General features: G+C 53.3%; 2 protein-coding genes across 2 annotated transcripts in view; one reads left to right on the plus strand and one right to left on the minus strand.

Annotated features, from left to right (window-relative positions):
- The first annotated feature begins 9,399 nt into the window (after positions 1-9,399).
- DNASE1 (deoxyribonuclease 1) lies at positions 9,400-12,672 on the plus strand. The gene is made up of 9 exons (XM_075995028.1): positions 9,400-9,587; positions 9,956-10,103; positions 10,425-10,513; positions 10,656-10,739; positions 11,143-11,258; positions 11,498-11,610; positions 11,687-11,841; positions 12,235-12,331; positions 12,509-12,672. The coding sequence occupies exons 2-9, from the start codon at positions 9,957-9,959 to the stop codon at positions 12,560-12,562; spliced, it is 855 nt and encodes a 284-aa protein (XP_075851143.1). The 5' UTR covers positions 9,400-9,587; position 9,956; the 3' UTR covers positions 12,563-12,672.
- TRAP1 (TNF receptor associated protein 1) overlaps positions 12,623-17,421 on the minus strand; it is a 44,244-nt gene continuing 39,445 nt past the window's right edge. Inside the window, exons 16-18 of the mRNA XM_012743767.2 lie at positions 16,202-16,347; positions 12,944-13,016; positions 12,623-12,829 (exon numbers count right to left, since the gene is read on the minus strand). Of these exons, the coding sequence (XP_012599221.2) occupies positions 12,728-12,829; positions 12,944-13,016; positions 16,202-16,347 (321 nt within the window). The 3' untranslated portion in view covers positions 12,623-12,727. The remainder of the gene's footprint in view (positions 12,830-12,943; positions 13,017-16,201; positions 16,348-17,421) is intronic.

Consider the following 17,421-nt stretch of genomic DNA (forward strand, 5'->3'; position numbering starts at 1 on the left):
CCTGGGACCTCCAACCCAGGTGGACTAGTTCTGACAGATCCCTTAGGCCACGGAACTGCCCTCCCCTCTGGGAGGGGCCATCCTTTGTGGTCCTTTATCACCCGTGGTCTTGTCTCCTTTCTGCCAGGATTGGGGATGTGGAGGCTGAGGAGTCCGCCTGGCAGAAGGCTGTCCTTTCAGCCATTCGTCGGGGAGGCCCGAGTCAGGCACCCTCACTCGGGATGCTGATAGCGAATAGGGACAACCAGAGCAGCCGAGAGCAGGGGGCTGGAAACGGTGGCTCTGTATGAGAAGGCCCCTCTCTGACATGGACCTTGCATCTAGAAAATTCTTGGGGAGTGCCTGCCATAGGTCAGGCCTTGTTCTAGGTGCTGCTAGCTGAGTGCAGCTCTCATGGGCTGAGATCTAGTAGAATGAGACTGACTATACAGTGTATGTTAGATGTAACAGTTGTGGGAAAAATATAAGCAGGATAAAGAGAGAGTAGTAGGATAGAATGTGGCAATTTAAATCAGATGGGACAGAAGTTGACATCTGACAGAGGCTCGAGTGAAGGGAGAGACAAGGCACAGAGGAGGCAGCACGCCCAAGTGAAGGGGGACAGTGCAAAGGCCCAGAGGCAGGAGGCCACATGGGACACATGGTTGAACTCTCAGCGTGAAATAAGCAGCAGCGTCTGTAGACGAACCCTCGGCCAGTCCTGGGCAGGACGTGCAGTTCTTGTCAGAAATCTCTAGCAGCAAGGCGGTAGGCCAAGCGGAGGACCCACACTCCTGTTCTCTTTGAGGAGCTGCAGAATGAGCTTCTGGTGGAAGGAATTACCATGTCCTGGCTCGTGCTGTCTTCGTCATTAGGACTAGGCTGACGAGGATATCAGCTGTGGCCCTGGAGTTCTGATGAGGGTGCTGAGGTCTTCTGTCCCCAAGGACACTGAGCTGGGCAGGAGGAAATGGCCCTGTGTCCCTTTTAGGTCTCTCATTTGCCTCTGGACAGGACATCCGTAGCCGGGAGATATCCTCACGGCCTGTGCTAGTCAGACCAGCCTGGCTGGTTATCAGTCCACGTCCTCACCGGCTGCCCTTCTCCAGGGAGTTGCGCTGCTTGTTCCAGGTAGTGCAAACAGACGCTGCTTGTGGCTTGGAAGAGCTCCCAGCAGCGCAGCACCTGCTGAGGGCCTGAGGAGCTGACTCCTTCTTGGAGGCCTGGAGAGCTACCCTGCAGCATGGCTTGGGAAACTTGAGGAACTGAGGCCACATCTTATTCCTGTGCAGGACACGGAGAGACTGGGCAGAGGAGCCAGAGAGCTGCCGGTGATATCCCGGGGCTAGCCAAGGTGGGGCTTGGGCCTGCTAAGGCAGCCAGACCCAAGGGGCCAAGATCCCTGAGATAAAGGAGGCCTGAGAAGAGAGACTGACACTCAGCACGGGTTTCCCCTCCAGGCAGCTGCTGTGAAGCTGCTCAGGGCAAAGCAGCACAAAGTGGCTGGAAAGCAGAGCAGGAATGTGGGCAGTTTCACGGAGTGAGGGAAGAGGTTGGGGCCTGTCAGGACAAAGGGTCCTGACAAATACCCAGGCGCTCAGCTGGGCCCCTTAGGGGTCACGTGGGCAGTGGGTGGCCACAGGCAGCCTGGTCTTCACAAGGGCTCCAGAGGAGCTATGTCAGTGAGTCCCTGACTGGCCTGTGGTGATGTCCCTCTGCTCCCACTATGGGGGTTGGGGGTGAGCTGTCCCGCAGGGGACATGTCTAGACCTCCCCGCCCTTCTGTCACACACAGTGCCTGATGCTCAGTCGAAAGTAACGAGGCACACTGAGGAATGGGACCAGAAGAAGAGAGGTGAAGGACCCACAGGACATTGAGATACTGGTTTTCAGACATGGACTTTAAAATAACCATGATTAACATATTAAAGAAAATAGGTAGGATGGAGAGTTTCAGAGAGAATGGGAATTCATAAAAATACAATGAAAGTTCAAAAAAGAACAATAACTGAAATTTAAAATTTCACAGGTGAAGAGAGAATTAGTGAGCTGGAAGAAAGGTCAATAGAAAACACCCTGTGAACACCACAGCCAGCTCACTTTATACCTGTGCTCTGCTTTTCAGCCACGTTCTGCTGCTTTGCCCTGAGCAGCTTCACAGCAGCTGCCTGGAGGGGAAACCGGTGCTGAGTGTCAGTCTCTCTTCTCAGGCCTCCTTTGTCTCAGGGATCTTGGCCCCTCGGGTCCAGCTGCCTCAGGGCCCTCCTCACCCCTTCTGTAGACCCCAGCCTGGAGGGTGTGGAGGGGGCAGTGCCGAAAATGCCCTTTGTGCTTGGGAGAGACTGAGATGGCTTTGGAATTGGGTTTGGGGAACACTTTTCACTGGGACCCTTGTTGGAAACATTAACACATTGGGAATCCGTGTGCATGGGCCAGGAGTAGAGCTCTGGGGCTCTATTTAATCCTTAAGGGCCTCAGGTTTACCGCTGGCAACACGCCAGCTCCCACTGTACTCGTGGGCTCCGGCTGCAGGCATTCAGCCGTCCCCAACATGCAGTTTAGAAAATGGCTGTTTAGACTTCTTTTCATTTGCATCTTTGCTAAAAGCAGGGTGCAGAAAAGTAACAGTGGGAGCGGGCAGGGACAGGGCAGCCAACAGAGGGTGGGCTGGGAGATGCCAGTTCAGGCCCCCACGCCCTGAGGAGGGTGAATGCGGACTGTTCCACCAGCAGCCAGGGACAAGGAAGCAGAGGCCGGTCTGCTGCTGAGTGTGACTGTGCCGCTGTTGTGAATCTTGGCAATTCAGATGCGTGTTCTGAGATTTTTCCATCCCGGGTTAATGCCTTCTTTATAATGAACAGAAATAAATTCATGAGGGGTGGTGAGGAGAGGCTAGGTCACAGACCAAGGGCAACACGTTTTGCTGAGTGATGGTTGTGACCTGCTCAGGTCATTGAGCATGGGGATTAAAGTAATGTCACAGCAGACACTGGCCCTTTGCCTGAAGTAAAGAGGACCTTTGTCCTCTATGATGCTCCATTGGGGGGCCAGTACAGACACCTCCTGAGGGGAGAGAAGGAATCCTGAGTGCAGCCCACCAAGGGAAGGTGGGCCTTGTGGGACCCCAACAGCCACTGAACCCTGGAGCTTCTGATCAGCTCAAGCCAAGTGTCAAAGTGCCACTTAGATGTCCCACAACGTCCAATGTGCCAGGTTCTCCAGGTTCTCTCTGAGAACGGTTTTCTCTGGAAGGCCCATGGAAAAAGGGATGTTTTCTTGCTTGGCCTGGGGGTGTGGAGTAGGAGGTGAGCTTGTAGCTTGGCTAGTCTGCCTGCTGTCTGTGGAGCACCTTCCATGTTCAGGCATTGTCGTAGGCACTTGGCATGTTTTCACAGAGAAGAAAGACATGGCCACTACTTCCTGGAGCTTGTGTGCTGGTCAAGAAGCTGGCCATAAATGAGGATAGACAAATAGGGAAGTAAACACCTTAGACAAATAAGTGACATGGGCTGTGAAAAAATTAAACGGGGGCTGTGGTGGTGGTAGGGATTGGGTGGATTTAAGCTGAAACTGGAACGAGAAGGCAGCTGCAGCTCTCCACACGGAGCAGAAGATGCTGCGCTAGAACTGGACGGGTCATAGTATTGGATTTCATGTTTGTTTGTTTGTTGTAACATTTTTTGTTTTTCTTTATTTTTTTCTTCTTTTTTTTTTGTTTTAGATGCCATTATAAACAAGCCTTTTATGGATTTCATGTTAAGGACAATGAGAAACTGGTGACAGATTTTAAGCAGGGGAATAACATGATCAAATTACACATGAGATGTTCATGGAGCTCTGTGGATTGTGGGAACAGGTTTCTGGAAGCAGGAGGGCCATGAGGACAAGGGTGGTGACAGGGCTAGTGTGCAGGCTCTGTATGCGAGTGGGGGCAGGGCCGTGGGACAGAGGGGATCACAGGGACAGATACTGATCTCAGTGTCTGAGCATCTGGATGGTCGTAGGGCCAAAGCGAGGAGTGGGCAAGTCTAGGGATGTGATCTGGGCTCATTACGGCCATGGCACGTTTACGGTGCCTGTCAAACCTGAGGGTTGGTGTCCTGGCTGCAGCTGAAGTCAGACAAGTCCCCTGCCCCAGAGGACAGCTGTAGGGGTGTTTCCTGAACCTGTATCGGCTGCTGAGTCTCCCTGCAATGTTGATGAGACTGTCATTTGTCCTGTACAGCTGTATAGTTTCCTGCAGTCTGTGTCATGCTTTGTCCCCATGGTGCTGTTGAACGTGAGCTTCTGTCCCCTGTATTTGCTTTAAGCTGACATTTAGATCTAGAGGTTGGATCAGATTCAAGACTATTTGGCAAGAGCCCTTCCTAAGTGACGCTGTATTCTTGGGTCAGGAGGCACAGAGGGCCGGTTGTCTGTTGTGTCAGCACTGACAGCCTGTAGAGCTGCGAGTTTAGACCTAGCATTCCTTCCTTCTTAGCTGGAACGGGCCTGTCAGAAGAGAACCTTCTCTGATTGTGGGTTACTCAGCAGTACTATTTGCATAGGAAAGGCAGGATAAGTTCTGGATTCTTTGACTTTGTTTGCCTATTTGCAGAACAATGAGTTGGCTCCCTAGCATCCCCCAAAAGTGGCTGATAATTGTTTTATACCAGTATGAATTCATATATCTAAACACAAGATATGGGAGGGTGGGTTGCTTGGTTGGTTTTTGAGACAGGGTCTCGCTGTCGCCCAGGCTGGAGTGCAGTGGTGTGATCACAGCTCACTGCGGCGTCCAACTCCTGGGCTCAAGCGATCCTCCTGCCATAGCTTCCTAAGTAGCTGGGACTGCAGACATGCACTACCATGCCTGGCTAATTTTTATTTTTTGTAGAGATGAAGTCTTACTATGTTGCCCAGGCAGGTCTTAAACCTCAGCCTCAGCCTCCCCGAGTGCTGGGATTACAGGCGTGAGCCACCGTGCCTGACTACAAATGATATGTTTAATCCATCGCAATTAATTATTCTCAGTAGTGATTTTAGAATTGAGAATTTCTTTGTGATAAGATGTTCAAGCATTGTAAATGATGATGCTAGAAACAAGTTATATTCAGTAAAGTGGGATATATAATCTGGTAACCCAGGCACACCCATTATGTTAGACCCAGAGTTTCTCAGGCTTTGTCAGTTCAGAGCACTCTTAGCTAAGATTCCATAATTATTTTGAGGGGACCCTCAGTCAAAAGATATACCTGATAGTCCCATCTGTTAAACAGGTAAACGAAGACAGTAAGTGCTTACGTCCTGAAAACTTATAGTTGGACATTTGGAATAGTAATATATATATATATAAATTTAAAGAAAAAAAAACCTTATTTCATGTTTAATTAGCCATAGGTACTTCCTCATGGGATGTGTGCACTTGTTGGCTACTTCTTAAAACTTGGAACCCGATTCGACACTGCCACCCTCATTGCCTCATTCCACACTGACTCTCACAGTAATTGTTCTTTCAGTAGCTGCTACAGCCCAGCTTTGCAGTGAGGGGACATCTTGGAAAGGAATAAAGCAAGATGTACTAGGCCGGGTGCAGTGGCTCACACCTGTAATCCCAGCACTCTGGGAGGCGGGCGGATTGCTTGAGCTCAGGAGTTCGAGACCAGCCAGAGCAAGAGTGAGACCCCGTCTCTACTATAAATAGAAAAATTAGCCGGGCATCGTGGTGTGCATCTGTAGTCCCAGCTACTCGGGAGGCTGAGGCAGGAAGATCGCTTGAGCCCAGGAGTTTGAGGTTGCTGTGAGCTAGGCTGATGCCTCGGCACTCTACTTAGGTCAACAGAGTGAGAGATTGTCTCCAAAAGAAAAAAAGAAAAGGGCATAGTGCTGCAAGAGGTGAACAGTGCAGAGATGTCGGGTGTTACTGTTTCCCTCAGAAAGGACCTGCTGAGTTCACGGGGTGCCGCTGTGCATGGTTTGGAAACCACAGCTCTGAGCCCTTCCCCTTTTCCCTCCCAGTGGGTGGGAGTTTCCCTCCCCGGCCCCAAACGTGGACATGGAGTTCGTCACCACCTCCTCCCCACACTCCAGAGCAAGCCCTGTGTGGCCTGCGCTGCTGCAGCTGTTCCTAGGCGGCCATTTGTCCCCAGCCGTGGTGCTCGTAGGATTTTTCTTTGTCCTTTGATTTTAGCTGCATCAGAACACATGACCTGGCCCAGACTTGAGTAAACAGTTACATGCTATTTTCCCTTCCCGTGTCTGTGACAGGTTTAATTTAGCCAGAGAAGGCTGCAGCTCCTCAAGGTTAATGTACAAATAGCACTCGCTGATCTGAGAAACCGGCTGGCTTTTCTGTTGTTGCCATTGGCTGCAGCTCCCCTTTCTCTGTTGATGTGACTTTGGAAAATGCCAGAAGTGCTGGGCTTTCTCTCCAGGATTCCCTGGTGCCCATTCGTGTGTATCCCGAGTGGGGCCGGCATGAAAGGGGCACCCCCCGCACCTCCCACCGATGCCAGGCTCGGCCTGTGGTTGCCAAGGCCAACAAATGTGGGCAGAGCTAGCTAGGGCAGGCCACTCGAAGCCTCAGCCTCAGGGCGCCACCGTGTTCTGCGCGCTGCCCTGGGAGTGCTCCTCCCTGTGGGAAGAGCTTCTGGGGGGGGCGGGGGGAGGCCACGGTCCCTTCAGCCCTGCCCTGAAATGGGGCCCAGGGAGCAGAGCCTCCAGCCGACCTGTGAGCATGAGAAATGCCTATTGTCGTCTGGCTTCGTTTTGCGGTGGCTTGTTACGCAGCAGCAGCTGACTGAGCAGACGGAAAAGATGTCTGTCCGGGAGTGGAGGAAGAGTGATGGAAACTCACATCTGAAAGGGTTATGGTCCCCAGGCACAGGATGACTTTTTAGGAGATGAAATGATTTTTCTGTGGAATAATGTTATGTCAGTTCTTAACCCTCGGGGAAAGGCAGTGAAGGTCTCAACCCATCTGATAGATGAAGACACTTAGGTCCCAGGTGGCTGAAGATATAGGGCTGTGCCTGGCCAGGGCCTGCATCTCCAGGCGCTTCCCGGGCTGTGCTGCTGTCGCTGGGGCTGCCGTATGGCAGGCAGCAGGTGCACAAGTGCTACAAGTGGGGCCTGAGTCCCGGCCTCGCTTCTGGAGCGTAGAGGGAGGCGGGCACCGTGCACGGTGCTGGGAGCTCCTGAGAACAGACAGGGCAGCGCTTGGTCGACCTAGGAGGGGACGACAGACCAGATGGGCACCTTCGTGCTGGGAACCAGGGTCAGCCACCCATGCTATGAGCAGTAACTGGTGTTCCCTGTGTCTGGCTGGAAGCTGGACCGGGTGGCCTCTTGTTAGGGAGCAGTGGCTGCCCTCTAGGCTCACTCCCTGTCCCCATGAGGGTCTCTATCAGACACGTATCCAGGAAAACAAAACACCCAAGTCAGAGGACCAGGCCACATACACTGAAGACTGCAATGGCCTTGCTTGGTCTTTGGCCACCGGATTTTGACATGCTTGAGGCTGCCCCAACCTCAGGGATGGAGAACAGGAAGTATTGGCCGTCAACACTTTGAAAAAGTCCAAGATGGGGCTTCTGGCAGCTTGAGGAGTAGGTCGTGAGGTCCTGCCCGTCTCTTTATCCAGGGACAAATGAGTTGATCCTAGTGCTGCCAACCAGAGCCGTCTGTCAGCGTGTTTTTATTACCGAAAGGGGGACTACTCCCGTCTTGAAGTTGTTTACCTTTTGACTGTTTTTAATCCCCACTAGGTCCGCCTTCTGCTTCATGCTGGCCAGTTCTGTGGCACCTTCCTGTGACCTTGGCCTTTGTTGACTCCTGCCGGTGAGGCCACCTGCTCCCTGTCCTCCAGCCTCCCACAAATCTCCACCCACTCTGGTTCTCATGCCTGGGTCCTGCCTCAGTTCTGCCAGGCCTTCAGGGGGCACCAGGCCCTCCCACGCAGCAGTGCTGTCCTTGGAGCCCCCACAGCCCCTTCCAAATGGGCAGAGCCCCTGGGATGGGGTGGTGGGCTGAATTGGCACCCAGAAATCTGACCCCATCCCTGGGACCTCTGCATGTTCATTTATATGCCAAAAAGGGCCCTCGCAGATGTGATTGAGGATGGTGAGATGGGGACACTGTCCCCACTATCTGGAAGGACCTTAATATAGGCACATGGATAAGGGAACAGAGGACAGGTGACAGTGGAGGAAGCCATGTGCCCTCGGAGCAGATTAAAGTGACGTGCCACAAGCCAAGGATTGCCAGCAACCATCAGAAACTAGAAGACGGGGAAGGATCCTCCCTGGAGCCTCTGGAGTGACCCTGCTGACCCCGCCATCTCAGGCCTTGGGCCTCCAGAACTGACAGGATGAGTTCCTGGCGTTTTGAGCCACCGCATTTGTGGTGGGTGGGGCAAGCGGCCTCAGGAAATGAACATGAATGGGAAAGTGAAGAATTCCAAGAAACAACTGGACCCAAGGCTTGGCCTGGCCCAGCTCCTAACTGCTGCCCCGCCCTTAAGACCTGGTCACTTGGGATCTCCCCAGGCCTAAACACCTCAAAAAGATCTCCTACTGCCTGGCCAGCAACTTGGAATGGGCCTTGCAGTCCTACCCTTCCTGGCCACCAGGCCAGGCAGCCCTGATGCTGGAGGGCCACACTCCCTGTCCTGGGCCCCTGGCGTCTTGCCGAGTTGCCTGCATCTCATGGCTGCTGCACCAGGAAGGCAGGAGTTGGGGCTGGTAAGAGGTTCCTAGGCCACCACAGGGTTCCATTTGCAACCTGTACCTCTGTATGGGGCCTTGGCCTCTGACTCCAAGGTGACCTCAGGGTCCCCAGACCAGGGACGGGAAGCCTGGGCCCACACTTCTGCAAACAGCTGCTACACCCATCCCTTGAGAGCCTGGGGTTGGTGAGGGCCCAGGGGGTGCATGTGTGAAGGACAAAGGAACCTTTGGCCCTTTTATTAGCTGTTTTAAAACCAAGTGCAGGCTGGGTATGGTGACTCACTATAATCCCAGCACTCTGGGAGGCTGGGGCAGGAGGATTGCTTGAGAGGTCAGGAGTTGGAGACCAGCCTGAGCAAGAGCAAGATCTCATCTCTACTAAAAATAGAAAAAAATTAGCCAGGTGTGGTGGCGCATGCCTGTAGTCCCAGCTATTCAGGAGCCTGAGGCAGGAGGATCACTTGAGCCCCCAGGAGTTTGGAGTTGCAGTGAGCTATGATCACGACACTGCACTGTAGCCCAGGTGACAGGGTAAGACTTATCTCAAAAATATAGTGCAAACGTGATTATCAGGTGCTGTTTTTCTGTTTTTACAGTGGCAAGGAACCTGTAGAAATAAGCACGTGTCACCAACCTGTCTGCATGGAAACCGCCCAGACACCCTCAGGTGTGCACGTGTCCCCGGGAAGGTCAGGCTACCGACCTTTAAAGCCTGAGCGAGCACACACTGCCTGCACAGAGCCCTGAGCCCAGCAGCCAGGACTGCCCGCCGTGCTGCTTCAGAGGCTTCCCTTTGTAGGCTCTTTTGTTTTTTTTTTTTAATGAAAGGAGAAAATTGATATAAAAGAAACTAGATTCTTGGCAGAATTGCTGTCATCTCTGTGGACATCATCGTCACCTCAGGTGAGCACCAGGACCAGAGTTGAGTCCTGGGAGGGCCGTGGGAGGGAGGTCGAGAGCGGCGTGCCCCCAGTGCGGGGTCTCCTCCAGCGAGCTTGGCTCCAGTGGGCTCTGGAGTCTCACAGGGGCTAATTTTCTGGTGGGTGAAGAAAGAGGAGACCCAGGGTTCTCCATGGGCACAGGTGTCTGGGCCTCTGGGTGCTGCAAACAGGCGGCAAGGGTCTCCCCAGCCTGCGCTGCAGCACAGCCCTGAAGACAGGACCTCCCCCGCCTTGGGCTCCCGCAGCTCCGGCCACTCTGGGTTCCAGGGATGCTGGTGCAAGGGGCGATATCTCCCTTCCTCCACACCCCTGCCACCCTCGTTCTCCCAGGATGAGGGGCATGAGGCTGCTGGGAGGGCTGCTGGCCCTGGCCGGCCTGCTGCAGGTGGTCCCGTCGCTGAGAATTGCAGCCTTCAACATCCGGACTTTTGGGGAGACCAAGATGTCCAATGCCACCCTCTCCAACTACATTGTGCAAGTGAGTCCGAGTGCCTGTCCCTGAGGGCAGAGGAACCCAGGGAGGGGTGATGGGCCCTGGGCACAGGAGGGGTCAGCTCGGGGGGGGCCACAGACTGCCGGGTGCGGGGCGTCAAGCGTCTGCAGTCTGTCTCAATCTTGTCAATTAGGGCCAGAACGGGCTCTGGCTGCCAGCCCAGGCAAAGGCACAAGGCTGCGGGCCAAACTGGGCTGGGAACACCCTCTGGGAGCAGCAGCTGCTCCTGTTGTGACATCCTGGAGGCGGGTGGGGCTGGATGTGCCCAGGCGGCCAGCTCAGCACGGCTGTGGCCCCATTCCCCAGATTCTGAGTCGCTACGACATTGCCCTGGTCCAGGAGGTCAGAGACAGCCACCTGACGGCCGTGGGGAAGCTGCTGGACAAACTCAATCAGTGGGTGACAGCGTGGGGTCCTGGGGGAGGTGACGACTCCGTCCGGGCCCCAGCGGCAGTGATGTGGGCAGAGCCCTGCTGTTGGTGGCCAGAGGGTCCCTCTGTGGTGCCCTGACTGGGACCTGCTGTTTCCTCAACTCAGGGACACACCAGACACCTACCACTATGTCGTCAGTGAGCCGCTGGGACGCAACAGCTACAAGGAGCGCTACCTCTTTGTGTACAGGTAAAGCCCTGAGCCAGCAGCTCTGTGACGTGACGGCAAGGACTGAGACGTGGGGACAGACCCTGTGTTGTCTGTGCCTCAGAGGCACGGACAGGAGGCTGAGGGGTGGTCTGGAGTCCGGGGAGTCAGCTCGCCTGGGAGGACCCCAGCAGAGCCACAGAGCAGGTGCAGTTGGAGTCCAGCCACCTGCGGCCTCAGAGCCAGTGGGGTGAGCGGGGGTCTCGCTCTTGGGGCTGCCCTGCGGGTGCCTTTCCTGGCCTTCAGAGGGGCGGGCAGGATGTGGCCGGATCCGACTGAGCCCCTGCTGCTGCCCAGGGGAGCGGACGAGGCCGGCCCACAGGTGCCGTGTGGGAGGGGCACCTCTCCAGCCCAAGGTCACGTCCTCCACCTGGCCTTCCCGTAGGCCTGACCAGGTGTCCGTGCTGGACAGCTACTACTATGACGATGGCTGTGAGCCCTGTGGGAATGACACCTTCAGCCGAGAGCCAGCCATCGTCAAGTTCTCCTCCCCCTTCACGGGTGAGTGCTGCTGCACCACGCTCTCAGCAAGGGGACACCTGGAAAGCCTTGTCGCATGCTGCCCCCTGGCTCTAGTGCTTTGGTCGTACATTCCTAGGAAAACGCCTACCACCCAGGGACTGTCACTCCTCCCAGCCCCGACAGCATGACTGAGCCTGGTCCCCAATGCACCCTCAGGCCAGCTCACCTGAAAGCAGGCCCTGTACACCATGCACTTAGTGTGACCACTGTCTTCTCAGAGGTCAGGGAGTTTGCCATCGTGCCCCTGCACGCAGCCCCGACAGATGCGGTGGCTGAGATTGACGCCCTCTATGATGTCTACCTGGATGTCAGACAGAAGTGGGACATGGAGGTGAGGCCCTCCCAGGGACAGCGGGCTCTAGGGGCTGCCATTTGTCCCTGGGCCAATTGATGGGTGTTCCCGGTAGGACATCATGTTGATGGGTGACTTCAACGCCGGCTGCAGCTATGTGACCCCCTCCCAGTGGCCATCCATCCGCCTGCGTACGAACTCTGCCTTCCAGTGGCTGATACCTGACTCGGCTGACACCACGGTTACGTCCACGCACTGTGCCTACGACCGGTGAGCAGGGGTAGGCCTGTTCCCGGCGCCTCCATGAGCAGCCTAGGCTTATAGGTCCAGCTCAGAAACGGCCAAGTTAGAGCTTTAGTCATTCCACTTAAGAAATGGGATAAAGAGAGCCACATTTCTTAGTTTTTTGGAAAAGCGCATTTAGGGTTGAAAGAAGAGGCAGAAACCTGGGTTCTCACGTGAATAGCCTCAGGTGTACAGGCTGGGGGTGTGGTTCTGGGCTCCCTCAGACCTGCACTGGCTGGGAGGTGCCTCGGCTCAGCTTGCAGGAGCAGCACAGTGAGGACTGTGTGACCACTCACCAGCCCAACATGGGGGCCGCTGGGCCCAGAACCAGGGCAGCGAGTGACATGAGACCTTTTCTCTTATCCCAACACACTGCAGCATTGTGGTCTCAGGGTCGCTGCTCCAAGGCGCCGTGGTTCCGGGCTCGGCTGCTCCTTTCGACTTCCAAACTACGTACGGCCTGAGTGAGGAGCTGGTACGTGTCCTTCCCTCACACGCACAGGTGGGATGCAGGAGCTCAACAAGGCCTGTGTTATCCTGGCACCGCCACTGCTTTTCCACACAGCTAATGGGCCGGGCCTTTCCCTGACAGCGAGGCACGTGGGTACAGGAGCCTGGGTTCAGTCCTGACCCTGCCACCTACTTCCCACAGGCCCTGGCTGTCAGTGACCACTACCCCGTGGAGGTGACATTGAAGAAAGCCTGACCTGGGCTGTGTCACCAAGGTACCCTGCCTTCTCACAGCCTGGACAAAAAGTCTGTCAGGTAGATTAAGAAATACCTTTTAATTTAGGTAAATAAACTTCAAGGTTCTCATCTGCGAGTCAGTCCTTCCTCCCCTCCCTGGAAGACACTTCCCAGGCTGAGGCCGTCAGCGTCTCTCCAGGGCCTTGACCAGAAGGTCGTTCAGGCGGCCTACCATCGGTCTGGGGTCGTCCACAAGCCCGGCTGCGATCATGGCGTTCTCGTATATCTGAAAGGCAGGGGTGGAACGGCACTGTTGCACCTCAGGGACACAGGCTCCCAGAACTGGCAGCGCAGCCTGGGTCTGTCTGAGGGGCCCCACCCATGAGCTGGGTCCTCTCACCTGATCCACGAGCAGCTGGGCCAGGTCGGGCTCGCTCTCCCTGAGCTGACTGAGCTTCTTGATCAGCGTGTGTCTGCAACACAGAAGTGGCGCAGGACTGTGGGCCGCCAGCTGCCTTTCTGAGACGCTGGGTTTATCAGGACATTTTTAAAAGTGCAAGAGGACTGTCCAGTATAAAAAACATATTTTTAACACCTTAATATCTGTAAGTAATCACTTACAGATAATTTGATTATACACACAGAAAACCTAATTCAATATTAGGAAATGCAGTGAGGTGGCCGAGGACCAAGATACACTAAAACATCAAGGACAAAGGAGAAGAGTTAGTTACATGGAGACATACAGTGGTGAAACTTTTCCTAAATTAATCCGCAAGTTTAATGATTCCTTTATATTAATAGATTACACTAAAATTTTTCTTTTATACCTAAACAATCTAAAATTTATACAGAAAAGAATAGCCAAAAAAAGAAGGGGGAGGAAATCCCAGATGTTGAAACACATAATTTCGTTCTCAGGGCACCAAGGTGAAAATGCAGAAATAGACAAAAATACGCTATCTGAAAAAGACAGGCATTTCACTTAACAGTGAGAAGACAGATTACTCAGCCACCCAGAAAAGGATTCCTCAGATCAAAATAAACTGCAGAGGGATCAAAGATTAAATGCAAAATTAAAAGTATAATACTAAAAGAAAATAAATGTTTTATAATTTTAGAAGGGGAAGCCTTTCTAAGCAAACTACAAACCCAGAAGCCAAAAAGAATAGAATGACATGATTGACTATGTATCATCTAGTGTAAACCTTAAAGTAATTTTTCACTCAGAATGGCAAAGATTGAGCAGTCTGATGAGGAAATGTTAATTTGTAAACCCCTATAGAGCAATCTATAAAATGACAACATGGATGACACACGAAGACTTAGCAATTCTGTTTCCTTACACCATTGTTTATAATAGGGAACATTTTAAATGTCCTTCCTCACAATGAGAATCTATACAGCTGGAGAGGAGGAGGACATTCTCAAAACACTAGCGCAGAGCTCTCTCGGTTACCGGCTAGGTGAGGACCGGCCACACAGCACATGACCCTTGTGTAAGTAACCAAGAGGAAACTCACGGTGTGCCTGCCCACGAGTGCACACGGCACCTCTGCCAACCAACACACAGAAGAAACCCAACGCTGGCTGCACTCCGGACATGGATGGGAAGAGAATTTTCCCCATAAACTCTTGGTTCTTTTCAGTTCTGAACCATGTGAACACAATATCAAATTTAAAACCAAATAAAATTTAAAAGTGAAGTCTTTTGGCAATAGAAGCAAGCAGTTCTGCACAGCTATCTTATAAAACCAGTTTTGTGGCAGGGCACATGCCTCGCTCAACTGCCCCTGTGGAACAGCCACGTTGGACGTTCCATCCAGTAACGCCTGGTCTGGGGATTTGGCTCAGAAAATGGCAGAGGAACTTCCCCACTCCCAGTAGTTTAATTAAAAAATTTATGGTTATAAAGTAACAAAAAAATTAAACATGTACTATATTAAAAAAAACCCACTACATACATGTCAAACAAAAGTCAGAGACTACCAATTAGGATACAGTGACTGGGGGGGGTAAGGCTATGGAGTTTGATTTTCTTTTTGCTATTTTCTAACATTTTTTGGTAACTTGTTCATGTAATTTCATTTAAAAAGTATTGCTGTATACAAAATCAATTTCCCCCCCAAAAGAAACTTTTCATACACAAAAGCCAACAGAAAATGAAATTTAAAATATCCAAAAAATAAGACACATCAAAAAACCACCGTGCAGGAACCTGCAGCGGACGGGAAGAGCTGAGCAGATGCAGAGCTCCAGACACCACATTCGTGGATGGCAGAACGGATGTTGCGAAGATGCCAATTCTCCTAAAATTCATTTAGGGAATCAAAACAATCTCAGTCCAACCCCAGCAGTGTGTGTGAACATGTGTGGAACTTGGGCTAATTTAAAAATGTAGATAAAAGTAAGAACCAACAGTAATGCAGACAGCCTCAAAAAGTAAGGGGGGGACTCGCTCGCTGAAAACAAAGACTCAAGGGAATGCAAGTGGCTGTCCCCTCGGACCAACACAGACGGACGGATGCACAGGTGTGCGGACACCCAATACCCAGTGACAGAGAAGGCAGCATGGACCAGAGGGGCAGGGGACAGATTTGTGCAGTACAGAGGGCAGGGACAATTGGTGTCTTGTGGAGTCAGATAAAATCGGATCTCTGCCATGTACCAAACTAAGTTGAGATGAGTTAAAAACCAACACAAAAGGCCAAAACCGATAAAATAGCTTCTAGAAAGAAATGCTAGAGAATAAATTCATGACTCTGGTGATAACGATTTCTTTAAAAAGACTCAAAAAAGCATTAACAAAGATTTATAAATTTAGTTACATTAAAATTGAGAACATCTACTCATCAAAAGATACCTTAAGGCATTTGAAGACATTTACAGCTGACAAAGGAAACCAACCACCAAGTACAACCAACTACCAATCAATAAAAAAAGAAAACCCACCAGGAAGAAAGGGGGTGGTCTTAAATGATGTGTCTTAAGAGGGCCAAGGCCAGAAAACCATGAAGGGGGCTGTCGCTGCTGGGGACCTGGGGGTGCCCAGTTTATTCTGCAAGCTGCCCAGGGCTGCGGGGCAGAATCCCAGCAGGGAGAGCGGTGGGGACGTCTGCAGGGCCAGCAAGTTTCTGCTTTTTAAAACTTCACACAGGTATAAAGTTGAACTTAATACAGTTCAATTACACAGGTATTCTCTCTATAAATGGTCCCCCAACTGCACGTAAGCTTCACGCACATTTCTTTTTTTTTTTGAGACAGAGTCTCACTCTTGCCCGGGCTGGAGTGTCGTGGCGTCAGCCTGGCTCACAGCAACCTCAGACTCATGGGCTCAAGTGATCCTCCTGCCTCAGCCTCCCGAGTAGCTGGGACTACAGGCATGTGCCATCATGCCCAGCTACATTTTTCTATATATTTTTAGTTGTCCAGCTAATTTCTATTTTTTTTAGTAGAGACGGGGTCTCCCACTCCTGAGCTCAAATGATCCGCCCACCTCGGCCTCCCAGAGTGCTAGGATTACAGGCGTGAGCCACCGCGCTCGGCCTCAGTGCATTTCTTACACGTTGTTCAAGATAAAGGCACCCAGACTCTCGTACTCTGAAAACTCCCCTGGCAGGTCAGAAGGAACCAGAAGCAGTAAGAGCCCTGGCCGCACCTGGGGTTGATCTCCAGCGTGGGCTGCAGGAGCTGAGCTCGCTCCTCCTGGGTCCTGGCCAGCTGCTGCATGCGCAGGAAGTGCCGGGCAGCCCCCATCTCCAGCACGGTGACCATGGCGGGGTGTGTATCCAGCCGCAGAGTCACCTGCAAGCAAAACCCAGGGGCTGGAAGTGACCGAACCCCAGTAATAAGGGGCTCTGAGGCTAGGGGGGACCCGGGGATGGGGTGTCCTTGAGGCAAAGGGGCTGGGGGCTGGGAGGGTCTTAGAGCAGGGGAAGTGGCCCCCGACCACGAGAGCAGGAGGCGGCAGGCGGTCGGCGCCGGCCTGCAGCGCTCCCTCCCTCCCTCCCAAAGGCCCAATGGTGGGCGGGGTCCTGCGCTGCTGCCCCCACATGAAGTTGAGCCTGTGGGTGGCTCCTTCCTCCTCCCCACGCCACCAGTGGCTGATCCCTCACACTGAAGGTCTACCTTGCTGCCAAGTCTACGCGGACCTCTGAGAAGCCCAGCACTGGCTGCAGGCCCACCTCAGGACAGGTCCTGCTCTAAGGTCTCTTATCTGCCTTATCTGATCTCTCAGGGTGGCTTGAGCTCCTCCCTGCGGGCCTCACTCTTGTGCCCTCCTGGGCCCTGTGTGACTAGCAGACCCACCTCTGCCCACAGGCCTCCCTAGCCCGCACCTGCGAGCACCCCCCTCCCCGTCTGGGCCTCCTGACTGCAGGAGCCCACGGCTGCTCTGAGCCCAGGGCACATGGGGGGAAGAGGAGAATCTGGACTCTCATTCCAATCCAGCCTCCCTGACTTCTTGCTGTGTGATGCTGGGACACTCTCTGTGGACTGGGGACAACAGGTGACCTGAGGCTCAATCAGCGAGCACTGGTGAGGCAGGGCCATGGTAGTGCTGTAGAAGTGCGCTGTGTCACCAAGTCCCATCTGCACACCCTGGTTCTGGCTGCTCCCTGCCCGGGGTTGCTCCTCTCACGCAGTGCTGTCCCTGTCTCCCAAGTCCCATGCCACCTCTGGGACCTGCCCGCATCCATCCTCCTCTGCTCTTGCCAGCCTACCCTGCACCCCGCCTCTCCCCTGGGGACCGCTCCTACACGTGTCCCTGCGCCGGTGGCCCCACACAGGATGCCTGTTCTCTTCTAGCTGAGCCAGACCAGCAGGGTCTTAGCTCATCCGGAACCCCACACACCAAGAACCCAAGTGGGAACACGAGCT

Source organism: Microcebus murinus, chromosome 19, assembly GCF_040939455.1.
Source record: "Microcebus murinus isolate Inina chromosome 19, M.murinus_Inina_mat1.0, whole genome shotgun sequence".
Lineage (NCBI taxonomy): Eukaryota > Metazoa > Chordata > Mammalia > Primates > Cheirogaleidae > Microcebus > Microcebus murinus.